Consider the following 23,060-nt stretch of genomic DNA (forward strand, 5'->3'; position numbering starts at 1 on the left):
AATCCCTGTGCAATAACCCTGTAACACTAAGCATCCACTGTACCTAAAAGTGATAGATTATATGTTATATATAGTTGAAATACACACTTTTTTTAACATTTACATATCATTGTCAAATATAAATCTAAGCATGCTGTTTATACTGTACATACTGTCATCTACCTACCTCATGTATATAACCTTTTACATTTATCATTCTATATTTATGTCGGCACTCTTTGCACTCATCGCACGATCGTCTTACTGTTTACAAATGGAGTTCTTGTTTGCTATCTGTATGCCTGTTTCTGTGCATGTACATTGAGAGCAACAAAAAACATTAAAAGTTAATTTCCTAATATTTGTGCACATACTTGGCCAATAAAGGCGATTCTGGTTCTGAATTTGCTTACCGTCAGAGATTTCTGGTTTATATCATGGTGGCAGTAACGATTCAATTTTTTAACATGTTGGCTTGTGATAGCTTGTTTCATTTTGAATATGGTTCCATATTAATAAAACACTAACTAACAAAACTCTTAATCAAACCTTTTTTTCTCCTCAATCTTATATATCAGCTGTAGATAATTAAAGTGTAATTGCACCCCTGAATTCTGCCGGCTCCCTCCCTCTCAGGACCTTTTAAAAAAGGCAGTAGAGACCTGCACAGGACAGCCACTGTAGGGGGTGTGGCCTCAGCGTTCAATGTAGCAGGAACAACAAGGTTCAAAGTGATTTAAAACAGTAGATGAGCCATATTCTACCCCGTGAAATTAGAAAATTCCGATATTCATAAATTTGATAAAAATGTCAATAGTAACACCAGCATTTATGTGTTTCTTAACAGTGCAGTCATATAATTTAGTTTACAGCTTAAAAAACATGTTTAAGTGTGCAGTAATGTGATTCATTCAAGATCAGTTGTTTTCAGTTGTCAAGTTGTGTCACTTATGAGGACCACTCATCAACATCGCTCTACAATTGTGAGTGACCAGTGTGCTTTTGCAGTTCAACAAGACCAGCAGAGTGATGACTCGTCTTGACTAAAATGACCAAGCTGCATCACTTTAGTTCAGGTGTCAGAATCTCTCACTTAATGCATATGATATCAATAATGTATTGGTAAGTTCTGAATGAGGATCTTCAGTATGTTTTACAAATATTAAAAACTGAACCCAAATTAGATAAGGGATTCAAAAGGATTCTAATGCATTAAGAGGATTTGATACCGGATTCACATTGGATAAAACGCCTAGAAACAAATATAGTAATATTGCTGGTTGTATTAGGCCATTGTGGTCAATGCTGCAAATTGATGAGTAGGACTGATTCATAGCAAATGTGGATTAACAGGTTACATTAATGTGATGAAATGCCTTGTTTTATGAGTTTACTATATCACAATATATATCGATATCGCAACACAAAACTACATAAAGGTGATAAAGGATTTTATCCATACTGCCCAACATATTGACAACTTATATTCAGTTGCATCTTTCTATGCATTAACACATGCTTTATGGAATATTTATTTATTTATGTATTTATTTGCTGCATTTATGGAACATCATTTTCAGGAATATAGGTCTCCTATAAGATTGAATACATACAGTAAATCTACATATTTGAAACATATTTGAAACATCAATCAGCAGTCAACTTGGAACTCTTGGCGAACTCCAGTTTCACTCAAAATAGCAATTTAATGTGTAATTTTGAGCTGGAGCACATGATTTATTTACAGTGCTCCCTCCCTCTCCTGTGTGTGACTCTGAAGTAAAGGCGTGACCCCGGGCTGTAGGGTGGCTGGTGTTCAACCCGGGCCGCTGTGGAATGGGACGCACCCGCCGTGTGAAAAGGAAATGGAGCAGGAAATTGGGTTAGTTTCTCTGGTGTCTCTGAGCAATCCCTTTCATCCACACACACACACGGACACACATACTCATGCATACACTCCCTCGGCCCAAGCTAATAGTGGAGAGACCTGGGACTTTTTGTATGTGTGCGAGTGTGTGTTTGTGTTTGTATGAGTGCGGAGGATTAGAGTTGTGGTCGGCCTAAGCCACCAAACACACTCAATCTCAAGTCATCCAGCCAGCTAGGCTGAGAGTGTGTGAGTGTGTGTGATGGGGGTTGATGAGGGGACAGGGGACCTATTACACACACTGTTAGGCGCTCACAGATAAAAACATAAAACTGGGAAAATACACTCCCTCAAATACTGTTATGTGTGTAAATACAGACGAAGATATAGGTGTGTAAGAGGGAAGCTACTATGGTAGACAGACAAGCACACATTTGGCCATCACACACACACACACACACACACACACACACACACACACACACACACACACACACACACACACACACACCACACACCACACACCCTCCTGCTTAGTTCTGGGTGATTAATCGCTCTGCTGAGGGGATGCGACTGGAACCACTTGACGCTCACACGCGTCACACCAAACTACACACACGCGCACACACACACACACACAAGTCTCTGTTTCTATGACAACTGCTGTGGGGAGGGAGGGGGAGAAAAGAAAAATCGAAAGAGGAGAGCAATCATTTCATCGCTGATCAAAATTAAAGCCTGGCTTTGAGATGGAGCTGGCAGAGAAAGAAAGATGGGAGAAAGAGAGGCAGGCAGGCAGGGAAGGAGGGAGGGAACAGAAGAGGGGGAGAGTCTGCCCATGCATAAAAGTGAGGGATCATTACATCAAGCAGCCTAAATGATTGGGGAGATGTTGATGGTTAGCATGAAGTACTCACAGTCGCTAAGAGAAAAACTAATATCACAACATACTTTTTTATTGTAAGGTTAAAAGTGAAAATATACTTTTTGAAAATACACACAACTATGTACACTAATCAACCTAACCATGTTATATTAGAAAGAAAGTCTGATTTTACATTTTCCCCATCATAATTTTAATACTATGACTTACATGCTCTACACTATAATGCAATATAATAAGAACCACGTTTTCATTGAACAACTCATTGAGCTAATGTTAGCTTAATAAGCTAGTTAGCTGGATAGAGCTGAGAAATTCTGCTATCAAGGACCCATGAACTCATGGGTCATCTGCCACCGTTATACTGTAAACTGCATATGAGCTGTGCGAGAACGTAAAGCATGACAGACCTAGCAACAGTGACTAAGAGGGTTGGCAGGCTGGTATCAAAAATCTAAAGGTATTTTTTTCTTTAATTTCAAGGTCTGCATAAGGTCATGAATACATTATGAAAGTTACAATATGATGTCTGGTTCATGTCTACTGGGGAGGGGGGACTTGGAGCACATGAAAAGGTTACAGATGATCGATTTGACAGTAGCCGGGTTCAAAAGGTCACCCTCAAATCAACAGCGGCATATGGAATACCACTATTTCAACATCTTTTGCATAACGGCTCGTATTAGAATGTGAAATAGGATACTCCTAATAGGCAACACTTTTTGCATAATGGTGCTATATTTGAATATGAGAATAAAATATGATGGAAAAGGCCTTTGAATAACGATTTACCTTGGGTACCCTATCATTATGACACGCCGAAGCACTGCCGAATCAGATGAATAGGTGGAATGAAAAGGCTGTTTTTGGTCAGGAGCTTGTGTTGTCTGTCTGGATGAGGAGTTTTGATGCTGTCTAGTACTTGTCTTTGTACCAACAGACAGCTGGCTTTTAACCTGGACTATGAAGGGGCAAATAGCACCACTATCAATCATTTCACCTTCTTTTACGCGCTCTCTCTTTTCATATCTGCTCATTGTGCTCCCTCTCTTTCAGTCTCTCTCTCTCTCACACTCACATGCACAAATACACACCACAGGGGAGGTGTAGAGAGTCCATGCTTCACTGCAGCATTGCACTGCTTTTCAGTATGCACCCTGCAGTGCATGCTATGGCCGCAGGCCTGACAGCTATTACAAAGCTCAGTGTGTGTGTGTTGCCCCTCACTGTGGACTGTCGGTCAGTGTAAGAATATCTCCACTGACAGGCATCCCTGTCTGTCTGTCTGTTTCTCTCTCTCACACACACACACACACACACGCACACACACACACCTATACAGCATGCCCAGTGGCTAGTACTACATGCCTGTTAGCTAGCCTAATATTATTCAAAGGCTCAAAGCACTCCAGTGTGCCAGGAATGATACACAATTGGTTCTCCAACTAACACAACACAGTTTTTTCATTATTCCTCTACAAAGACAACATTATGTATCCATGCATGCATATACAGTCTAAACTATAATGGACATTCTGTATCTTCCAAGCTGTGATCATTGTATCTAACCTGCATGGTTTCTCAAAACTTTCACCAGTTCTTAACTTCTTAACGGGTTCAAAGGTTTTGTACGCCGACAAAGAACATGGCTGTTTGCATTTTCACAATGGAAATTGTAATTTCAGTAAAGTTTTGCACCAAAAAATGGACAAGATCTTAGAGGTGAAAGCCCTTGCATTCAGGAAGCTGTGTCAGGAGGGAGACCAGTCAAGACCCACTGTCAAAAGACTTAGACTAGACTCATCTAAGCAGGCCATTGTCATGAAATCCACAGACACAACAGCTGTAGCAGACAAAATCTGTTTGAGTTTTAAAGCATAATTAACTAACTTGCTATCACTGTCTATATGCTACCATACATACCTGTCCAGCACCTATGTGGACTAAACCTTTAAATATCTACATGCACTCACTGGCCACTTACGTACACCTATATGTAACTAACTAGCTAGATAATTTACATCAATCGTAAATTAGCTAATTAGCTAGCATTTTGCTAACATTAGCTGACTTAAGATGTTACGATAGCATAGCTTATCTAATAAGTAGATGAAGGGAGAAGGCTTGCTCAACTGTTATTGTAGCACAGAGCAAAAAGGGGCAGGGCTTAGGAAGGGACAATTATGTAGCTATATCTTTGCTGACATTATCTAACATTAGCCACTATAAATTACTGGTCGTACCACATCAAGTGTATTTTATTGTTCATCAATTCAACTTTTCGTTGTAATATGTCAAGATGCATTACAAACAGAAACGCAAATGATTTGTCCCAACTGGGTCCTCTGTGGTTTCATTACTTCAACCAAATAGATCTGCTGTGTATTTATTAATTAATATTTTTGGATAAAAATTGTTCATGAAGGAAACTCTTCAAAATGCTGCCAAACAATTTCTGACGACCTATGGCAGAAGTGAAATATGACCTTTAAAATATGCATTAATGAAAAAGACCTTGCCTAAAAATCACAGCAACAACCCTTTACAATAGGGATTATGCTCTGAATAATGTAAAAGCCAAGGTACATTGAAAAAGACAGCCTGAGAAGAAGTGAAAATGTGTAAGAATTTTACAACAGAGACACTGCTTTCTGTCCCCAATATCGGAGCGGAGCATTCCATAATTTACATAATGCTGCATATTACATCAGAACAAACTAGAACAGGATCCATATATGTTTTATAAGCAGTGTTATCTTTGTATTTTTTTTAAAGCACTGTGTGTCTGGGAGACGGGGTGCTGCAGATACCGTGCTCCTCTCCAGGGTGTTAGATAACTAACTAGAGGCGGCTGCCACTGCTGGGCTGTTCTCCCTGTCCTTATTTCAGAGCAGGGCTGGCAGAGTGGGTGACAAGCCCCGGGACAATGAGGGGAGAGCAGAGCAGAGCAGAGCAGAGCAGAGCAGAGGAGAGGAGAGGAGAGGAGAGGAGTGTGTGTTTGCTGTGTTCGTGTACTTTCGTGTGTGTGTGTGTGTGTGTGTGTGTATGTGTGCGGGTGTGAGGGGACACCTCAGAGGTCGTCTGAGGAGGCAGTGGAGCGTGCTGAGAGGCTGCCATCACACAGCTGCCACGCCAACTGGACACACACACACAAAATCACACACACACTTACAAAAGCTAAAGCAGGCTGCATTTATGTAGAGGCATGAGCACGAAACACACACACACACAAAAGCAGAAAGGTACACATAGCAAAGAGCAAACACAGTCACTTGTCACATGCACACATCACTTACTCAAACACACACAATCGTGACTCACCGCTCATTCACACTTGCAAGCTTTCCACTCGCAACCACTTCACACTTGCGCACGGATGTGCACGCATGAAAACACAGACCGCACACACGCACACCATGCCCTTGGTTGTTGCCTGTGTCTATCTAAAACCTTGGACCAGAAAGAGTAAAGAAGGCCACAGCGATTCATTCAGTTCATCGCTCCAATGGATAAATGAAAAAAAACAGAAACCACAGACTTATTTAAAGTGACCTGAAGCTATTAAAATGTTTTTGTTGTTTATCTTTGTTTTTTACATTTCATTATTTGTTAGGGTTTTAGGGAAACTAAAGATTATATTAAATATTGATTTATTTGCCAATTATTTCTTCAATTAATAGTTTGCAGAAAATTTCCATAACATAAGATGATGTTTTGAAATTGCTCATTTTGTCTGACCAACAATTCAAGAATATGGTTTAATTTCATAGAAAACAAAGAAAAGCGTCAAATTTCCATTGATAAACTACATATTTCACTTTTGTAAGCTATATCTTTTGTATTTATTTGACATGCTAAAGGTATTTTTTTAAACACTGCATACAAACAAAGGTGATTATATTTCCTCACATTCCCATACATAGAGTTAAGATAGACAAATAATCCTCGTAAGGCAAACAACTAATAATATGAAAAGGAATCAATTCCATTTTTCTAGGTTTCTCATATAACTCTGTGAATTAGGGATTTATGTAGACCAAACCAGAATTGGTGATTGTTGGAGGACTAACAAAGCTTTTGGTGAGTTTTATTTTGTTTCCGTCCAGTTTAAAGGAAGTGCATTTTACGATGATCTGGACGGTAAAATTATTGTATTTGTTTATGGAGTCGGGTGTGAGCATAAGTGATATTACGGCTGTTTCTGGTTAAACAAAAGGTCTCTGTCTCTGTAGGAATCCTTTCCACAATGTTGCCAGACATTTAGATCTGATCTAGCAATCTGATCCTGTGAATGGCAAAATAATGCTCAGTTAGTGATCATACTGTTATTGGTGCATTTACGTTGCACCCATTGCAGCCCATTTTGGGTTTCTTTGACCAAACCAGAGTTGGTGATTGTTGGAAAGACAGGAAAGACTAATAAAGACAGTTTTGGTAGGTTTTTTCTTTTTTGTTACGGGGCTGTCCGGTTTGATGATGTGTTTATGATGATTTGCAAGGTAATTACTATTTTTGGCAATGGAGTTTGGCGGGCCGTAACACCCACTTGTTTTGGTCTGAGATGCTGCTGCTGTATTGCCATATCTAGTGGTAGTGAATATCATGTAGAACTGTTAAGTTATTCCTTGTATGAACATTAATGTATTCCCTATGAAAGTAAAATCTACTTGATCATACATGCATGTGTTTTTTGTTTTGTTTTGCTTTTGGGGCGAAGCTAAATTAAAAGCCATACACCCCTTAACTAGCAGCGCCGACTGATGGACCAGTCATTACAAACTCAGGATATGCAGATAAAAACTGTTCAAAGGGACAGAAATTTTATTTTTAATTTTAGTGTAAATCTCAAAGTTGCTGAATATACCAGCTCAATTTTAGGGGAATGAGAATACAATAATGCACAAGATATCATTCAGCACACTGTGATATTAGAGATGAGGCTGTGGTCTCTGCTAACAAGCCCTGTGCTGCCGCCCCCTCCTTCCCTTTGTGCCGACAGCCAAATCAGCACTGTTGCATCTTTCAAAATAGCACAGCGGGAGGAGAACGGCCAAAACGGAGCGTGCAGGAACTCTATAATTTGTTATGGGGCTGACGGGGAATGATATCAATGATTCAACTATCTTATCTGGGCCTGTGATACACATCTTGTAAATATATTCTCTCTCTCTGTCTCACTCCTTCAAGCGGCACCGCTCTCAATCTCTTCGGCACATTGGCTGTTATCATGGCAATGGATAGCGAGGTGATTATCAATCCTCTAGCAAAGCCCACATGTACACACATGCTGACCTCACTCATCACATGCCTAAGAAACACAGGAAAGCAAACAGACAATGCACATACATGCACGCACAGAGCCAGAGGTTGTGAGGTGGGTAGCTGATAACCTGCAGTTACAAGGTTAATGTGTGGCAGTACACATGCTCGATGTCAAGCAAGAACATTTGAGTTCCGCCGCCTTGCGCTTTATCATGTGCTGAGGAGACGCTTACACTTCATTAGATTCATGAACAACCCAAAGACTGCAAACAAAACAAGTCAGAAAAAGGCGAGAGGAAATTTACAGAGATTCCCTCAGACATTCCACTGTTACCACTGCCTTTCTCGCTTTAACAGAGAACAATATGCTCAAAACTGTTGCAACATGCAGGACTGTTTTTCCATTTTATTATTTACATTCTGAAGTATTTTCCAATAAATGATAAAAATGCAGTGTTGACAGTAGTATTCTTAGAGAAAAACATTTAGTAAATGTGGTATAGGTTTTGTCAAGGAGCCCAAGATATGGTTTAATTGCAGTATAAGTAGGATTGGTGTTTTTATTTTGTCTTAACACAATTCAGCTTTAAGAGGACTTTCCCTTAATAAAATACAGACTAAATTTAGAATTATTATTATTTAAGAAATATCAAAGAATAAGTAATGCAAGTATCTAACTATGCATGTGATACCATCTTTCAATTCTTGACATTAGACCCAGGCCAGGTTCCTTTACATGTCAAAATGACACGGGCATGGACAACAGGACTTTCTACTATAGGCTGTAGTCCTTTATCAGTGTAAGCTATCAACAGTATATTGATGAAGACTCTTTCAATTAAAGGTGGCATGTTTGCATCCTGTAGTGGGTAGAGGCCAACCTATATCAGTTGGCCAATATTATCAGCCAATAGTGGCCTATCCCAGACATACTGGCATTGTATCAATATCGGCGTATATGTTATCTGATATGCGCCATGAAAACAGCTTTTTTTTTCCTGGCATATAAAATTGCTTGTGGTAATATAGGTGTCAGTCTATCCAGCCGAATGCACTGCGATGTACAAAACTGTGGCAAGCAGCTCTCAGCAACATCAACAGCTTGGTTGACAACGTTAAAGAATATTTAACTTAAATATTCTTTAATAGTTATTTACTATATAATTTATAAGTTATTTACTTAAGAAAACAGCCTTCTGAGTACCTTTGCAGAGTCATATTAGAGCACAATACACACAGAAAAAGTCGATTTCAATTTCAGCTTAAAGATTCACTGCATTAGCCACCATAACGGTAATCTCTCTCTCTAAAATCGGTATCGGTCTCAAAATTCCCATATCGGTCATAGAAGTAGTGGGTCACCATGGTGGAAGGTAGAGTTTGTGAGTGCAGTGACAGAGCCAGAATATTGAACAGTGCTGAGTGGGCCAGTGTCCATAGACCTTGACCCAAAAGGCCTCCAGATGTTTGAACACAGCACAGTGCTATCGTCTTCCTTAGCAGTTTTCTTTTTATTAACCACAAAGGACCACCTTTCTACACTAACATTAGCTAGTCAACCTACAGAAACAAGGATGGTTTACAGGGCTGGGTAAAAAAATCGGTTTAATCGATTTTGGATCGATTTCATTTAAATTTTGCCATATCAATTAATAGGGCATGAGATCAATGTTTCCCCATGAAGGGTTTTTTATTTTTTTTTCCATGAAGTTAACCCCAGTAGTCTCGTGCGTGATGATGCAGCAGCGCGTTTACGTCAGGTTGACGTTCAAGCGCACAAGTGTGCATACACAAAATGGCCGACGCAGGTAAAACCCCGCTCAGCAAGCCGTCCAAACTAAAGTCTGACATCTGGAACCATTTCGAATTTAAAACAACAAAGGACAAAAGAGCTGGATAAAACCAAAAGGTGGTTTGCCAAGATCTGCCCAGAGCGGAGCTCAGTTTGATTGTTAGAAATACTACAAACCTCGCAGAAAACCACTTTGACAAGGTATCACACCTATGCTAAATGTAACAGCTTTTCCGACAACAAGCGTCGCGGGGGCAAAAGAAAACTAAGGGAATGCAACTGAAACGATTACCCAGCCCGATTCTTCCGCGGCCCACCATAACGTAGTGTTTGGGTTTGAGCACCCTTGAATGAGCCGGCTTGAAGCCTTCGTTTTCCACCTACCGAGTTACCGGCGTAATCTTTGCAAACAAAAAGTTTTGCGAATGGCGCTCTGTTATCTTTATCGGCCCCCGCAGAGAATCGGTCTTGGTAAATGTTAGTGATTCCCTCAGTTTCTTTTGTTTTGCCCCATTTTCATTATTTAAGAGCAGATTGAATTGAATTGAATTGAATTGAATTGAATTCGGAATGTTCATTATGCTACCAGTATTAAGAATGAGGAGTTGTCTGGCTCTGTGTTGTTAATTGGTGATTGTTGTGGGTTTTTTTTTAAAGCTACCTTGCTTAATGGTTGCTTAATTAGTTAACTTACTATGTGAATATGGACATTAGAAATTTATTTAGCAAGATAATCTTGCATAATGCAACAGGTGCATCAGCCCCTCATAACATTTAAATTAATTCAGCAATTAATGCCTGAATATTAATAGTCCAACAGTGTTGTTGAAATAATTTAAATGTAGCTTTTAATACATTTATAATAAACACTTTTCAGCCTTAAAAAACAGAACGAAAGAAAAAAACTTTGGTCTGTTCAAAAAATACTCTGATCTGATTGATTGGATAACACAATAGGGACAGAATTTCAGTGACAGGAGATATAGTGCAATACAGATGTGGATTGGAGAAAAGTTGTGTCGAAACTCATCTGTAATATTTTCATTCAGCATGATGAGTCAAATTAAATGCAATGCTCTCAAATATTTTGTAGCGACATGTAAACACACGCTGAATCTGTTAAGCTCTGAGAGTTTAACTAACATGACTCTTACATGACTCACTTCTGTCTAATTTAAATGGGGGGCTGAAAAAATCCCACTAGTTTTAAGTCAGGTCCACGAGGAAATTTGCCATGTAAAAAGAATGCCTTAAGACTGAGTGGCAAAGCTTACGGAAAACATGCCTCATGCTGCTCTTTTTAAATTTTCAACCCTCAATGCGACTAAAGCGCTGCTTTTAAATTCTTCTTCCTGGCACGGGCTTATTGGCAGCCATGGTAATATTGAGCACATGTGATTTCATCAACTCTGATTTCAACAAATTTCCAGAAAAATGTTCAATCTAGTGAAATATGAGGTGAGGTCTTTGCAAAATAAAATAAAAAAAACAATCTGTGCAGAATGTATTGGAATATTGAATTTTCAGACCAGCCCCAGTAAACAGACTTCACCTCATGGTACGAAGGTCCCAGCCTCGTATGGCCGTGTCATTCGCCGTGGCGAGCTGGCTGCAATTGTGGTGGGGGCTCCACTTGCCCGAGGTGAACTTCAGCTGACCTTTGCCCTCCAGGGTGGCAGTGCTGGAGACCTGAAGAGGACAGAAACACCTTCATTACCATCTCTGAGCAGGGACGTGAATTTCATCAAAATATCTGTGACAGGTTCACCCAGTACAGTGCATTCAATCAGCATAATAAGGCATTATTAGAATTCATTTTCTCTGCAGGCCACACTCAAGACTACAATCGTTTAGTGTGACTCTGTAGTAATATTTTGGCCATTACTGACACAGCAACTGCCAGCAGATTTGCGCAATGCTGAAACACAAGCAGTGCTTTCCAGAAAAAAAGAAACATTTTTTTGGGAGAGGATTTTTTTTTGTTTTGTTTTTCCCTAACCACCTAGAAGCCTCATAGGTTTCCTTCTTTTTGACCAACCGAAGGAAACTAGACATACACCCCAGCATCCAAACACTTCACTTAATAGAGACTGAGGATTTCTCCCAGCTTGTGTTGCTAAAACTGGGTGGAAACAATTAGTTTAAAAAACAAACTGCATTGTAGAACCAAGCCAAAGTCTTGCAGGTGGCAATTAGACCACTGACATGGCAGTGACCTGCAAAAGTTGTGTGCCTGTAAACACTCTCATACCAGCAACACATGTATTATATGATGGCTTAGCTGCAGTGACAGAAAAAAAGCTCCTTTAAAGTTTGTTGTTGGTTCAAATAATTTTTTTATTAGGACAATCTCAATAGGAGGAGGCCACGGGGCAGACCTAGGACCAGGTGGAGAGTTTATATCTCAATACTGGCCTGGGAACGCCTTGGGATCCCCAGTGAGAGCTGGCCGATGTGGCCGGGGAAAGGGAAGTTTGGGGTCCTCTGCTGGACTTGCTATCCCCGTGACCCGATCCCGGATTAACCGTATGAAGATGAGATGAGAGATGAGATATTAGGACAATTCATCCATCTGCCTGGATCTCTCCAGTTTGTTTCACTACAGAGGTGAATAAAAGAAGAGGGTGTCCTGGTGCATGCGGCATACAGTTGCTAGCAGCTGTTCTCGCCGTTCAAGTAACTACGTTGCATTTAGAAATCCCCAGAAGTTAGGTAGATGGGAGATCTCCAATCGTCTGGTATCGCAAGACTAGGAGGAAAGCCGCCAGTGGGCACAAATCCAGCCATATGTGAATTGTTGAACTAGTGTGGCTGGAGATTCAGAGGTTTTGGAAACAGGCTAGGTGAACACAGTGGAGCATTTAGCAGCTACAGAGCCAGATAGTTTTCTGAGGACTTGGTGAAGACTGATGGATGGAAAAATGACCCTTGATGAATAAAAATGTTGGATGGGCAGATGGATGTGTACATAGGATGCCAACAAGTTAGCCATATCAAATTCTTACGTGTTGTCAGATGTTGTGGTTTCAGCTAATGTTTCCCACAAGTGGCTAAAACATCAATTAATGTAGCTTTACCTGTTAAATAGAAAGGATTCCATGTTTAACAAAAATGAAATTCTATTAGAAATGCAAGGATACCACCCTCACCAGTAGTGTTCATAAATATTTTCTCAGAATCTGCACTGCAGCTGTAGCTTTAAATAAAAACTGAATATACTGACAATTAATGAATTCCTGTTCATAAGTAGAGCCAATTACTCCTGCCTGCAGTGTGCTCTGTATATGTACATACATGTATGGATTAGTATGTTCTACTCTCATTTCAATGCCCAGCAGCACAACAGGACCTATAGAGCCAGAACCCCCCAGTGAGGGGACTGCAGGCAACAGTAGGCAGTCTTGTCTCTTCTGTAACCTGCTGATCAATCAACAGATCTACTGACCCCTGCCTCTCCTTGGTCCCATGGCGGGGACCTATACACTAGATCGCTCAGAGTTACTTATGGATCAACTGTCGAGTCGAAGATGAGCCCTTGGAGAATTTAGGACTGATGACTGTTGAAAGCTGAATCAAACTAGCCTCTTTAGGCTGGTTGGAAATCATTCAAATGTATTTTAATGTCTTAGATATTTCAACATAAAATCATTTAACTGACAAAATGTCACTGGATACAAAAATTAGAGCAGTTTAGCTGAAAGGCAGTCAAGCTAAATTGCAAAATTTAAGGCTTTTCAAACAAGACGGCATGCTTGTCATTGGATATTTATCAAATCTGCTACCTATATTTCACAGGGCAACAATGAAGGTGAAATTAATCAAAGTCAAAACACTTCAAGGAATTTGAATTATAAAGCATATCACTTCATCAGGTTACTTTAAAAATGGAATCCAATTAATTCAGCAGGCTGGCTTTGGGAATGGTTATCTTTCCCTTAAACTATGATGCATCTAACAATTCTAAAAAGCAGCATCACACTGCTCCATTTTTCTCTGCTCTCTGAATATCTGCAGGTTTTTATTCTCATCTTTCTCCTTCTCCCATTTCTCCCTCCCTCCCTCTCTCGCTCCTGTCTCTGCCTGTTGGAGCAGGGATCATCGATCGCCCCGTCACAGCACAGCTCCCTGGTACACTCTCATTATTTCAGCTGGAGAGGACAGAGGGAGAGTGAGCGAGAGAGAGAGACGGGCTGCAAGAGCAGCAAGGAGGGAGGGAGGCAGGAAGACTGAGAAAGGAAAGCAGATAGGATGAAAGGAACAAGAACAAAGAGAGTAGAAGAAGAGAAGAAATGAAAAAGAAAGAAAAGCTGAAGAAAGATGGCACGGGAAGTGTGACAGATAAAATCGGACAAGTAGAGAAGCAGGGTTTCCTCTGTGGCCTTTATGTAAAATTCCAGTGCCACCATAAACTAAAAATATACTTGCATCTTGGTTTATTAAAGTAGTAATTTACAAGGCTTTTTATGTGGGGTTAGGGTACCAATCATGAGCAAAAGAGAGATGTTGCAACTTATTTAACTAAAGGCACATGGAAATGGCAGTTAGAGCCCCTTACATTGCTGATATACTATGTATAAACTATGTATTTGTATGCGCATGATGGCTATCCCCGCGTATTTCTTCAAACCATTGGTTGTGCACCCTCAGAAATTATAGCTGAAGGTGTTAGTATGACCAAATCAAGTTGTTTGTTTGATTGTCAAACAGAGTCTAAACCCCCCTGACCCCCACACCTTTCCAATGCCAGAACTGGGACTTGTAGTTTTTGTGCGACAAGCTGTCCATAACCACTACTTTAGTCCAACACTGGTCGGATGTCAGGTTGTACAAAGGTCAGAGCCCAGTCGTACCATGCAGTGCAAATGAAGCATCCAGTAATTAAGCAGATGAATGCTGTGGTCAATGTATCAGTGTAGAAAGTAGGGTCATCTATTATAAAATTACAAAAACAACTGCGAGAAAAAGAACAGAGAATATCGCTGATGCTGCTTTTTCTCAGGGTTTGTGATTGTATCCGATGGCATTCCTCAGAAAATAGAACTTGATATGGTGTCACAAATCTCTGAGTGAATTTGAATATGTGGGAAGCCTATAAGGGCTGATGGTAGGCATGACTTAGTGGCATTGTTACTGTAGACCAGAGAGTGGAGGACAAGGGAGGACTTGATTAATTGGACCTCAACTGGACTCCTTTGAAAATGTACCACTGGCTTTGCCAACTGACATCCAAACACACACGCCTCCTACCATGATACCCCACCGTTAGCTACTGCGAGCCACACATTGACATGGTCAAGTGGAGTTTTATTGAGTTTAGGACTAGGTGGTTGCTCTGAATCATATTTCAATTGATAACCATGAGTGCAGGATGAGTCATCAAAAGACATGATATATTTGACAATAGCTACCAGAATACTTTACGAGACGTGGCAGGAGGAGCCGGGGATCGAACCAACAACCTTCCGATTGGGGGACGACTCGCTCTGCCTCTGAGCCACAGCCACCCCTGAATTATTTCATTTCACTGTGTCTTTAACATTTTTCCAAAGGAGCAGTCAGATTTCTTCTGCTCTTTTCTGCTGGAAAATCCAACACCATCTAATGCAAAGAATATTGAAACTGTGACATACTCACATGACTCACTTGCCAAATTTTCCAATCATCCCTGAAATTATGAAGTTCCCTGACTTCCTCTTGACAGAACAGTAGCTATGTAAACTCCATGGTCAGTGGGAAGACTGCAGTAGGACTCTCCCTCTCTGCAGTTATGTTAGTGGTGCAACAGCAAATTCTGAGCTTCGTGCATCCCAGGTTCCCAGCTTTATTAGTGCACTAACCAAATTAGGGGCCCTAACAAGGCAGTACACACAACACTAGGGGACACATTCATTTAGGATGCAAGCGGCACTAATGCAAAGCTATCTGTCAAATCGCCATGCATTTATGCCTTCTCTAGTCTCCAGAAGAGAGAGAGTGTGTATGTGTGTGTGTGTGAGCAGATGTGCAGGACAAGGTGTGTGGGTGTGCTGTGAGCCGGCAGAGATGTTCTCACTCAATTCCACCAGCGATTCTAATTGATGAGCCATGCACATGCAGACACAGACACACACACATAAACACACAAATCTTCCTTCAAACAATGCACACTGCTACGCTTATGCACATGATCCTCACTTATATATGCATACACACACTCACGCAAACACCCACACCGGCTACACACATACACACTAATCTAGGCCTGGCCCTTGAGAGAGAGACACATTCACACTGCAGCTGGACACGGCTTGAGATGAACACATCACCCTCTGACAGATAGAGGGAACGGGAGAGAGGAGAGTGGGATGAAAGGAGGGAGGAGGGAGGGAGGGAAGGAGATTAGCATTCTCATCAGCACTGGAGGAATTTGTCTTGGCTGCCAAGTTCTTTCTCCTCTTTTTCATTCCCTTTCTCCTTATCAAGCCCACTCTCTTTCCTTATCCATATCTCCCTCCTAATCTCCATCTTTCCAATCAGTCGAGCCCTCCATTGCTCCCTCGTTCTCCATCCTCCCTCCGTCTTCCCCTCCTCATTATGCTACTTTCCCACCATTTCTTTCCACCTCTCTACTTCTCCCTTGGTATAAGATTTAATAGCTGTGTCATCCAGTGTCGGTGTCAGAGGACACCCCCTGCCTCCATGGTCCTACTCAACCTCACACTGGGGTCACGGCACAGGGGACAAACACACACTCACACCCACTGACACTCAATTGATTACAAGCAGAACAAATGCACGTAGAAAAGTTACAGGCACTGTGAAACAGTGTAGGCACAAAGGCTTAAGGATGTGGGCTACAAAACTATAAAAGTTTTTATTTATTTGTCATTCATGTTGCCAGGTTGATAAGTGTCAAATTAAAACGATCACATCTATTTTGAGTCATTTATCAATGTTCCCCTAATGGTGTATATTCTTCCACCAGGTGGAGCTATTTATCCTCATGAGGTTAGCTTTGTATGTAGCAGCACCGCCATATTTAGCTTGTCGAAGCGGACGATATGTTCCAGTGTATAGGGGCAGTGTGGTTGGCCATGTTCCCGGCCAAATCAGGAATCTGATGTTTCTTGTCTGACTATAAGCAAAGCAAATTTCAGTAGTGGCACAACTTTATGTCATAAAATCACAGCATAGGCACAGTCTGGACCCACGTAGTCGGCGCTTGTAAATTTCATGCATGCGCTGAAAAAACTATCCACCACTTCAAATTTGCATGAAGAAAATTACAACTATTAGCTTTAGTTTCAATCTGGGTGGACTTTCGGAATGTGGCTTCAGACCGCCATGTCTCTCTACTTTGGACGTTTACACTAATGGGCAATTTGTTTGGCAACTTGGCAGCCCCATTTCAGAGTGCAACTCCACTGCCGTAAACATGGACAGGTGTCCACGTGCATCTGGTAAAATTAATAATACTTATGATAAAAAAAACTTGCCAGTTGACGACTTTGCTAACACAACAGGATGGAGGAGGCTAAATTTACCATGTGAGCAATTTTGCTGAGCGAACCTGAGGAAGCTGCAAGCGAAACGCATTGCTCGCTCTTAAATATCATTTTATTATTCCAGTGTGCGGTGGTCAATTCTGATTTCTTACCATGTGAGCTATTAGAGTACAGGTGATTCCACTCTTTTCAGTGTTTTTACCAAGCCTTTATTAGCGTCCGGCTTTTAGTTGTTCATGCTGGCCAGCCCACTGGCTTTTATTTGAAAATTTACAGCATGTTGATTTTTCCTGTAATTTTACAGCCATATAATGTCACTGTTCCCTGCTCCCACACTGAAGTACTTATTCTTCATGGCGAAAAGTGTCTTTTGCATTCTTTGGACTTTTCTTTGGTGTACTACATTGGAACTTTTGATGATTGATGATTTGTTAAATCAACATTAATCAATCATAACATAATTACAAACATTCTTACAGTAAGCACATATATAAATCAATGGACAAACAAACAATCTATAAAATAATCACAATTAAGGTTAATTCCAGTATAGTCCACCAATTAATAATGCAAGAGGCAACATCCAGAATTCTCCCACCAAAATGCCCACTGTGAACATGACAGTACATTATATGTAAAGATGTTTGCAAAATTCATGAATTATGTAAACTGTGCATGTCTTAGGGATAAACAAAACATATAGTATATATGTAGCCCAAAGCGAAAGGTCTATGTGCATGTGGTATTGAATTAAACACATTTTAAAGCAGTTACAAAACTTTTTCTAACTTTAGTTTGCCAACAGAGCTGCAAACTGTTAACACACAACACAGATGGAACAACGCTAGCTTGAAGCTAATATCCATATACACTAGACATAGTAGAAATAAATGTTAAATAAAAGGCCATGTTCTGAAGGAACAAAAGTGAAATTTTCTTTTCAGTCATCCTGGAACATGACAAACCTCTCCACAATTCAATGTTTACACCGCGTATTTTTCCTGCTACCTGGCAGTAATATATACAACAAACAGCTCCATCTGGTGAACAATTGAAACAATTACATTTTCTGTAAAATGTGGATGATGTTGAATGTTTGAACCTTGATCGATGTGAATATAAACGAATAATAAATAATCACTGAATTGAGAACATCCCTGGCAGACAAACATTGACATAGAGAGAGAGAGAGAGAGAGAGAGAGAGAATTTATCCAAACTGCGACAAGAGATTTTTAAAAGAGTCATGTATTGAGTTGGATGCAAACACACACACATATATATTAGGTGTGTGACCTCGCTGCCCTTAATGTGAATCCCTCAACGACCATGAGCATTAATTACCAATGACCCATCTATATTCTTTTCCACTTATAGCTTCACATGGAACACACACTCACACACCCATGAAAGCATGAGCAGACACACCACTACTGTATTACCTCTTCCTCACACACACACCATTATCTTCAGTCTTTAAATACATAATGGGCATTTTAATTGCAAACCGGCAGGTTGGAGACAGGGAATTTACGGTGAAGAGCCTCTTCACCTTGCATTAGGAAGGACACAACTACAAGCAAACTGCACCAAAAGTACTTACACACGTCGGTTACATGGTGATCCATTCCTTTTTTTCTTACAAAAGCCATTACTATGTATTTCTGCACGACAGAAATGACACTGAACAGAGTATGAATGCACTGAGTTGAATGCAAATGAGTTCGGCTCTCTGACAGCTTGGTGTCAGCAGTTTGTGTTTGTCCCTCAAACACAAAGCCAGGTTAAAGAAGAAATGGTTTTCCCAGTTTGCTGAGGTAGGACTGGCCTTCACAAAGCTCTGACATGAACCTTTAAGTAAATTTTTCTGATAATACTGCTGTACTTTTACTTCAGTAACATGTTGAAATCAGAACCTTTACTTATAATGCAGTTTTTTAGACATTGATATTCTCTTTTTACTTCAATAAAAGTATCTGTATACTTATTCTACCATTGCTGAATGGTTGCAAATCTCTGTAACCAGGTTCCAAAATCCATTGCATCCTAAGAACTTAAGATGAGGCATTTAAGTTCAATGACAGATTAAAAAACAACTGCAATTTTCACACAGTCTTGTTTCCCTTTTTTGTTTTAGTTACAATAGTTGCTGCTTTCTTGTTTGCTCAGGCTTTCAGCTCATCCACACCCATTATCTCACCCCATTTTAAACTAGTTGGGAAGCCGACATCGTACCTTTGTAAACATTAAAGAGCCATTATGTAGGATTACGTGGCATTTAGTGGTGAGAGTGCACCGAACCAAATCACGATCACCACTTCCAGGTGTATAGGAGAGACTACAGTGGATGTGAAACTTGTGTTTGGTTTGTCCGTTCTGGGCTACTGTGGAAAAATGGATACTCAACATAGTGGACTCTTTAGAAGAGGAGCCGCTCCCTCTGTAGATAAAAACATCTCATTCTAAAGGTAACAAAAACACAGGGATTCTTTTTTTCAGGTAACTAATGATAAACATACCTTTAATATTATATTAAATTTTGACATTAAGATCCTCCTAAATAGCTACGCAAAACGGGACCCATTAATAGGACAACAAAGAAGTGTCTGACCCTAAAACTTGATGAAAAAGCTGTACCAGATTTTGAAGCAGCTGTTGGGGTCTGTATTTGACCAATCAGCCAACGTTCAGCTCTGAAAACTGGTCTTCGGTTAATTTCCTGAACTTTTAGAAAGTACTACCCCCCCGGACCAAGACTTTTTTAGCACCAGGAATTAAATTTAGTTCCAGTGGGGAAATGCACTAATAGCATGCATATTAATGCCCACAGGAGTGTGAAAGATCTTCAACTATCACTATAATAGGTAATAATGTTCTACATGTCCATGTAGGGTGCAGTTTCTATACATTTGATATAAATAACTAGGTATGACACGGTGCATTATGTGAAACTTGTTGAAAACAAAACATAAAAACCTTTTCTCTTAACTTTATTAAATAAAACGTATTTGCTATCACGTGTGGGAGGACTTGGCCAGAATAATATTAAAGTGGGTCACAGCTGAGATACTTTCGATTACCGTGTTTGTGGTGTGTGTGTGTGTGTGTGTGTGGTGTTTGTGTGTGTGTGGAGAGACAGAGGTCACAAACCCCAATGACCGCTCGCGCACCGAGATAAAAGAGGATGTTATGCGGTTATATGTGTGTGTGTTTCGACATCACAGACACGATTCAATGGTTGTTTACAATGACTAACTTTAAATATGATGCTTATCTCTGTCGTCGCTAAATGGTGTGAAGTTGGGAAATGAATGTTGTGATGTCTCTGTTCTCTCGGTCTTCTACAGTGTGTGTTGTGTACGTTCTTCGTGTGTCCTCGGTTGTTTTGGTTCGTGCTTTCCTTCTCACCTCGCTGGCCCTCGCTTCGTTGTGCAGATTCATTGTTTGTCTGCCAGGGATGTTCTCAATTCAGTGATTATTTATTATCTCGTTTATATTCACATCGATTCAAGTTCAAACATTCAACATCATCCACACTCTTGTCAAAGAGGATCACCAAGGTAAGTTGTATGGTGCGATAGGTTATGTTCCAACGCAGAATGGAGCTCGATCGTTTTGCGATCCCCCATAGGGCTCCCACAGCACGCTGTAAATACACAAATAGCCACAATAGATACACATGTCATATTATAGACGCAAAGGACAGATGGGTAGCAGGAAAGATCAAATACAGCTGCATTCATGCTCATTCCACACAGGCGCGTCACAGGCTACATATGAAGAGCACTGTTGAGCATTTGGTGGTATCGAGGTTACTGTAACAATGATACAGATGAAGCATTGACAAATATATGTGATCTGTAATATAGTTATGTTCATCTCTTTGTTCCTTCAGAAATCGGCCGAATGCTTGGCCCTTTTGGCTAGTTTAACATTTATTTTACCTTGACGAACCAATGGATGTCTAGTTGGCGGAGTGGTTCGCCAGTGAATATAATGGAATATTAGCTGTGTCGCCAGAACGCTAGCGTTGTATCTAACCCAAACTCTAAACTTACAGTTTGGTCTATGACTTTTGAACTGTTAGAAATCCTTTTTTCCTGGATTCTGTGTCCAAGATTATCTTTCATAATAAGCCAAAGTTTGTTATGTGTTGTCTTTTTGTTGCAGAGCAGACGCGAATTGAGCATAGAGAGAGAGGAGAGAGAGTGAAGAGAGAGGAGGGGAGAGGAGAGTGGAAGAAAGAGCAGGGAGGAGGAGGTTGGTACTCCCAAGACTGGCGACAACAGGGATTTTTAAAAGAGTATGTGATTGGAGTGCGATTGAAAGCCAATCACAGGAATAGTATTAGGGTTGTGTTTGACCTCGTTGGCCCCTTAATGTGAACTCCGCTTCAAAACGAGCGGGCATTAGGGGGTGACCAAATGACCCGAGTCGTGGTTATTCTTTTCACTTGTAGTGCTTTCCACGCACGTGGGAAAGGGAGAGGCTCGGTGCGGACAGCCCAGATTTGTGAGGAAGGCGCAGGAGCAGACAACCACGTACGGGTATCTCACCTCTTGCGGGGAGGCGCGTTGGTAGAGTACAGTGAGCATGGGCATTTCTTTAAATGCAACACGGCTCAGGGTGGAGAGGAGGTTTACGGAAGCAGCTCTTCAACCTGGGGGTCATTAGGAAGGCACAAGCTCAAGGGGAGGCAAACTGCAGCGGAGAAGTACTGTGTGGACACGTCGGTTACGATGGTGCTGTTTTGTTCTTGTACAAGAGGCCGGGCGGATTGGTACTTTCTGCACGCGGCGGGGTCCGAGTGTGGGTGAATGGGCACTGGAGTGAATGCAAATGATTCGGCCGCTCTCTGACAGCTGGTGCTCAGCAGTTTGTGTTTCTTTGTCGCGCTCAGGACACAGAAGCCAGGGTTAGAGAAAGATGAAGAGAATGGTTTGTGTTGGCTGGGGGTAGGACTGGGCTTCACACAAGGGGCTGGCTGAGGCCCACTGAACCTTTAGGGAGTGAAATTTCTGTGGTGGAAGTGATCTGCTGGGCTTTTACTTGGCGGGGAAGGGCGGAGAATCAAGAACCTTGTTACCTTGGGTTGAGGGGCATTGTATTCCTTGGTTACTGTGCAATAAGAGGTATCTAGGTATACTTATTTCCTGACCATTGCTTGAGGGGGGGCAAGGAGGCTCTGATAGCCAGGTTCCAAAGGATCCATTGCCCGGGGACGTTAAGATGAAGCGATTTGAGGGGGGCGGAGGTTGCAGATTAGAAAAGAAGAACTTGCAATTTTGCAGCGGGGGAGTCTTGTTTCCCTTTGTTGTTGAGGGTGTGGCCAGGAAGTTGCTGCTGTTCTTGGTCGCGTCGAGGGGTTCATTCTCCATCGGCGCGGAACCCTGCCGGCGAGGTCGGCAGCCGCCCGTTAAGCACTAGGTGAAGGAGGCGTTGACGCGCGGCGCGGCGCGGCGCCGGCGCGGAGAGAGGGCGGATCTAATGTTGTGGACCGGTTTGCATTGTGGAGTGGTGAGAGTCGCAGCCCGGAGAGAAGCGAATTCAGGAGTCACCGGGCGTTGCGGGCCTGGTCAATAGGAGAGAGGGGTGGTGGACCTGTGTAGGGAGACTGGTGGTTTGTTGGTTGGTCCGGGGCTCTGTGGGGAAACAATGGTCGTGGGACAGGGTAGGTGGGACCTTTAGAAGAGGGAGCCAGCTCGTCTGTTAGATAAAAAAATCTCTTTCTAAAGGTAAGCAAGAAGACACAGGATTCTTTTTTTCAGGTAACTGAGATGAAACGATACCGGTA

General features: G+C 41.3%; 1 protein-coding gene across 1 annotated transcript in view; it reads right to left on the bottom strand.

The window, feature by feature from the left end:
* The window catches only part of eipr1 (EARP complex and GARP complex interacting protein 1), a 68,017-nt gene that overhangs the window by 15,907 nt on the left and 29,050 nt on the right, over positions 1 to 23,060 (bottom strand). Inside the window, exon 6 of the mRNA XM_035673760.1 lies at positions 11,336 to 11,472. Within this exon, the coding sequence (XP_035529653.1) occupies positions 11,336 to 11,472 (137 nt within the window). The remainder of the gene's footprint in view (positions 1 to 11,335; positions 11,473 to 23,060) is intronic.

Source organism: Morone saxatilis, unplaced genomic scaffold (genome assembly GCF_004916995.1).
Source record: "Morone saxatilis isolate NCDOM2014 unplaced genomic scaffold, NCSU_SB_2.0 Contig3, whole genome shotgun sequence".
In the NCBI taxonomy this organism is placed as follows: Eukaryota; Metazoa; Chordata; class Actinopteri; family Moronidae; genus Morone; species Morone saxatilis.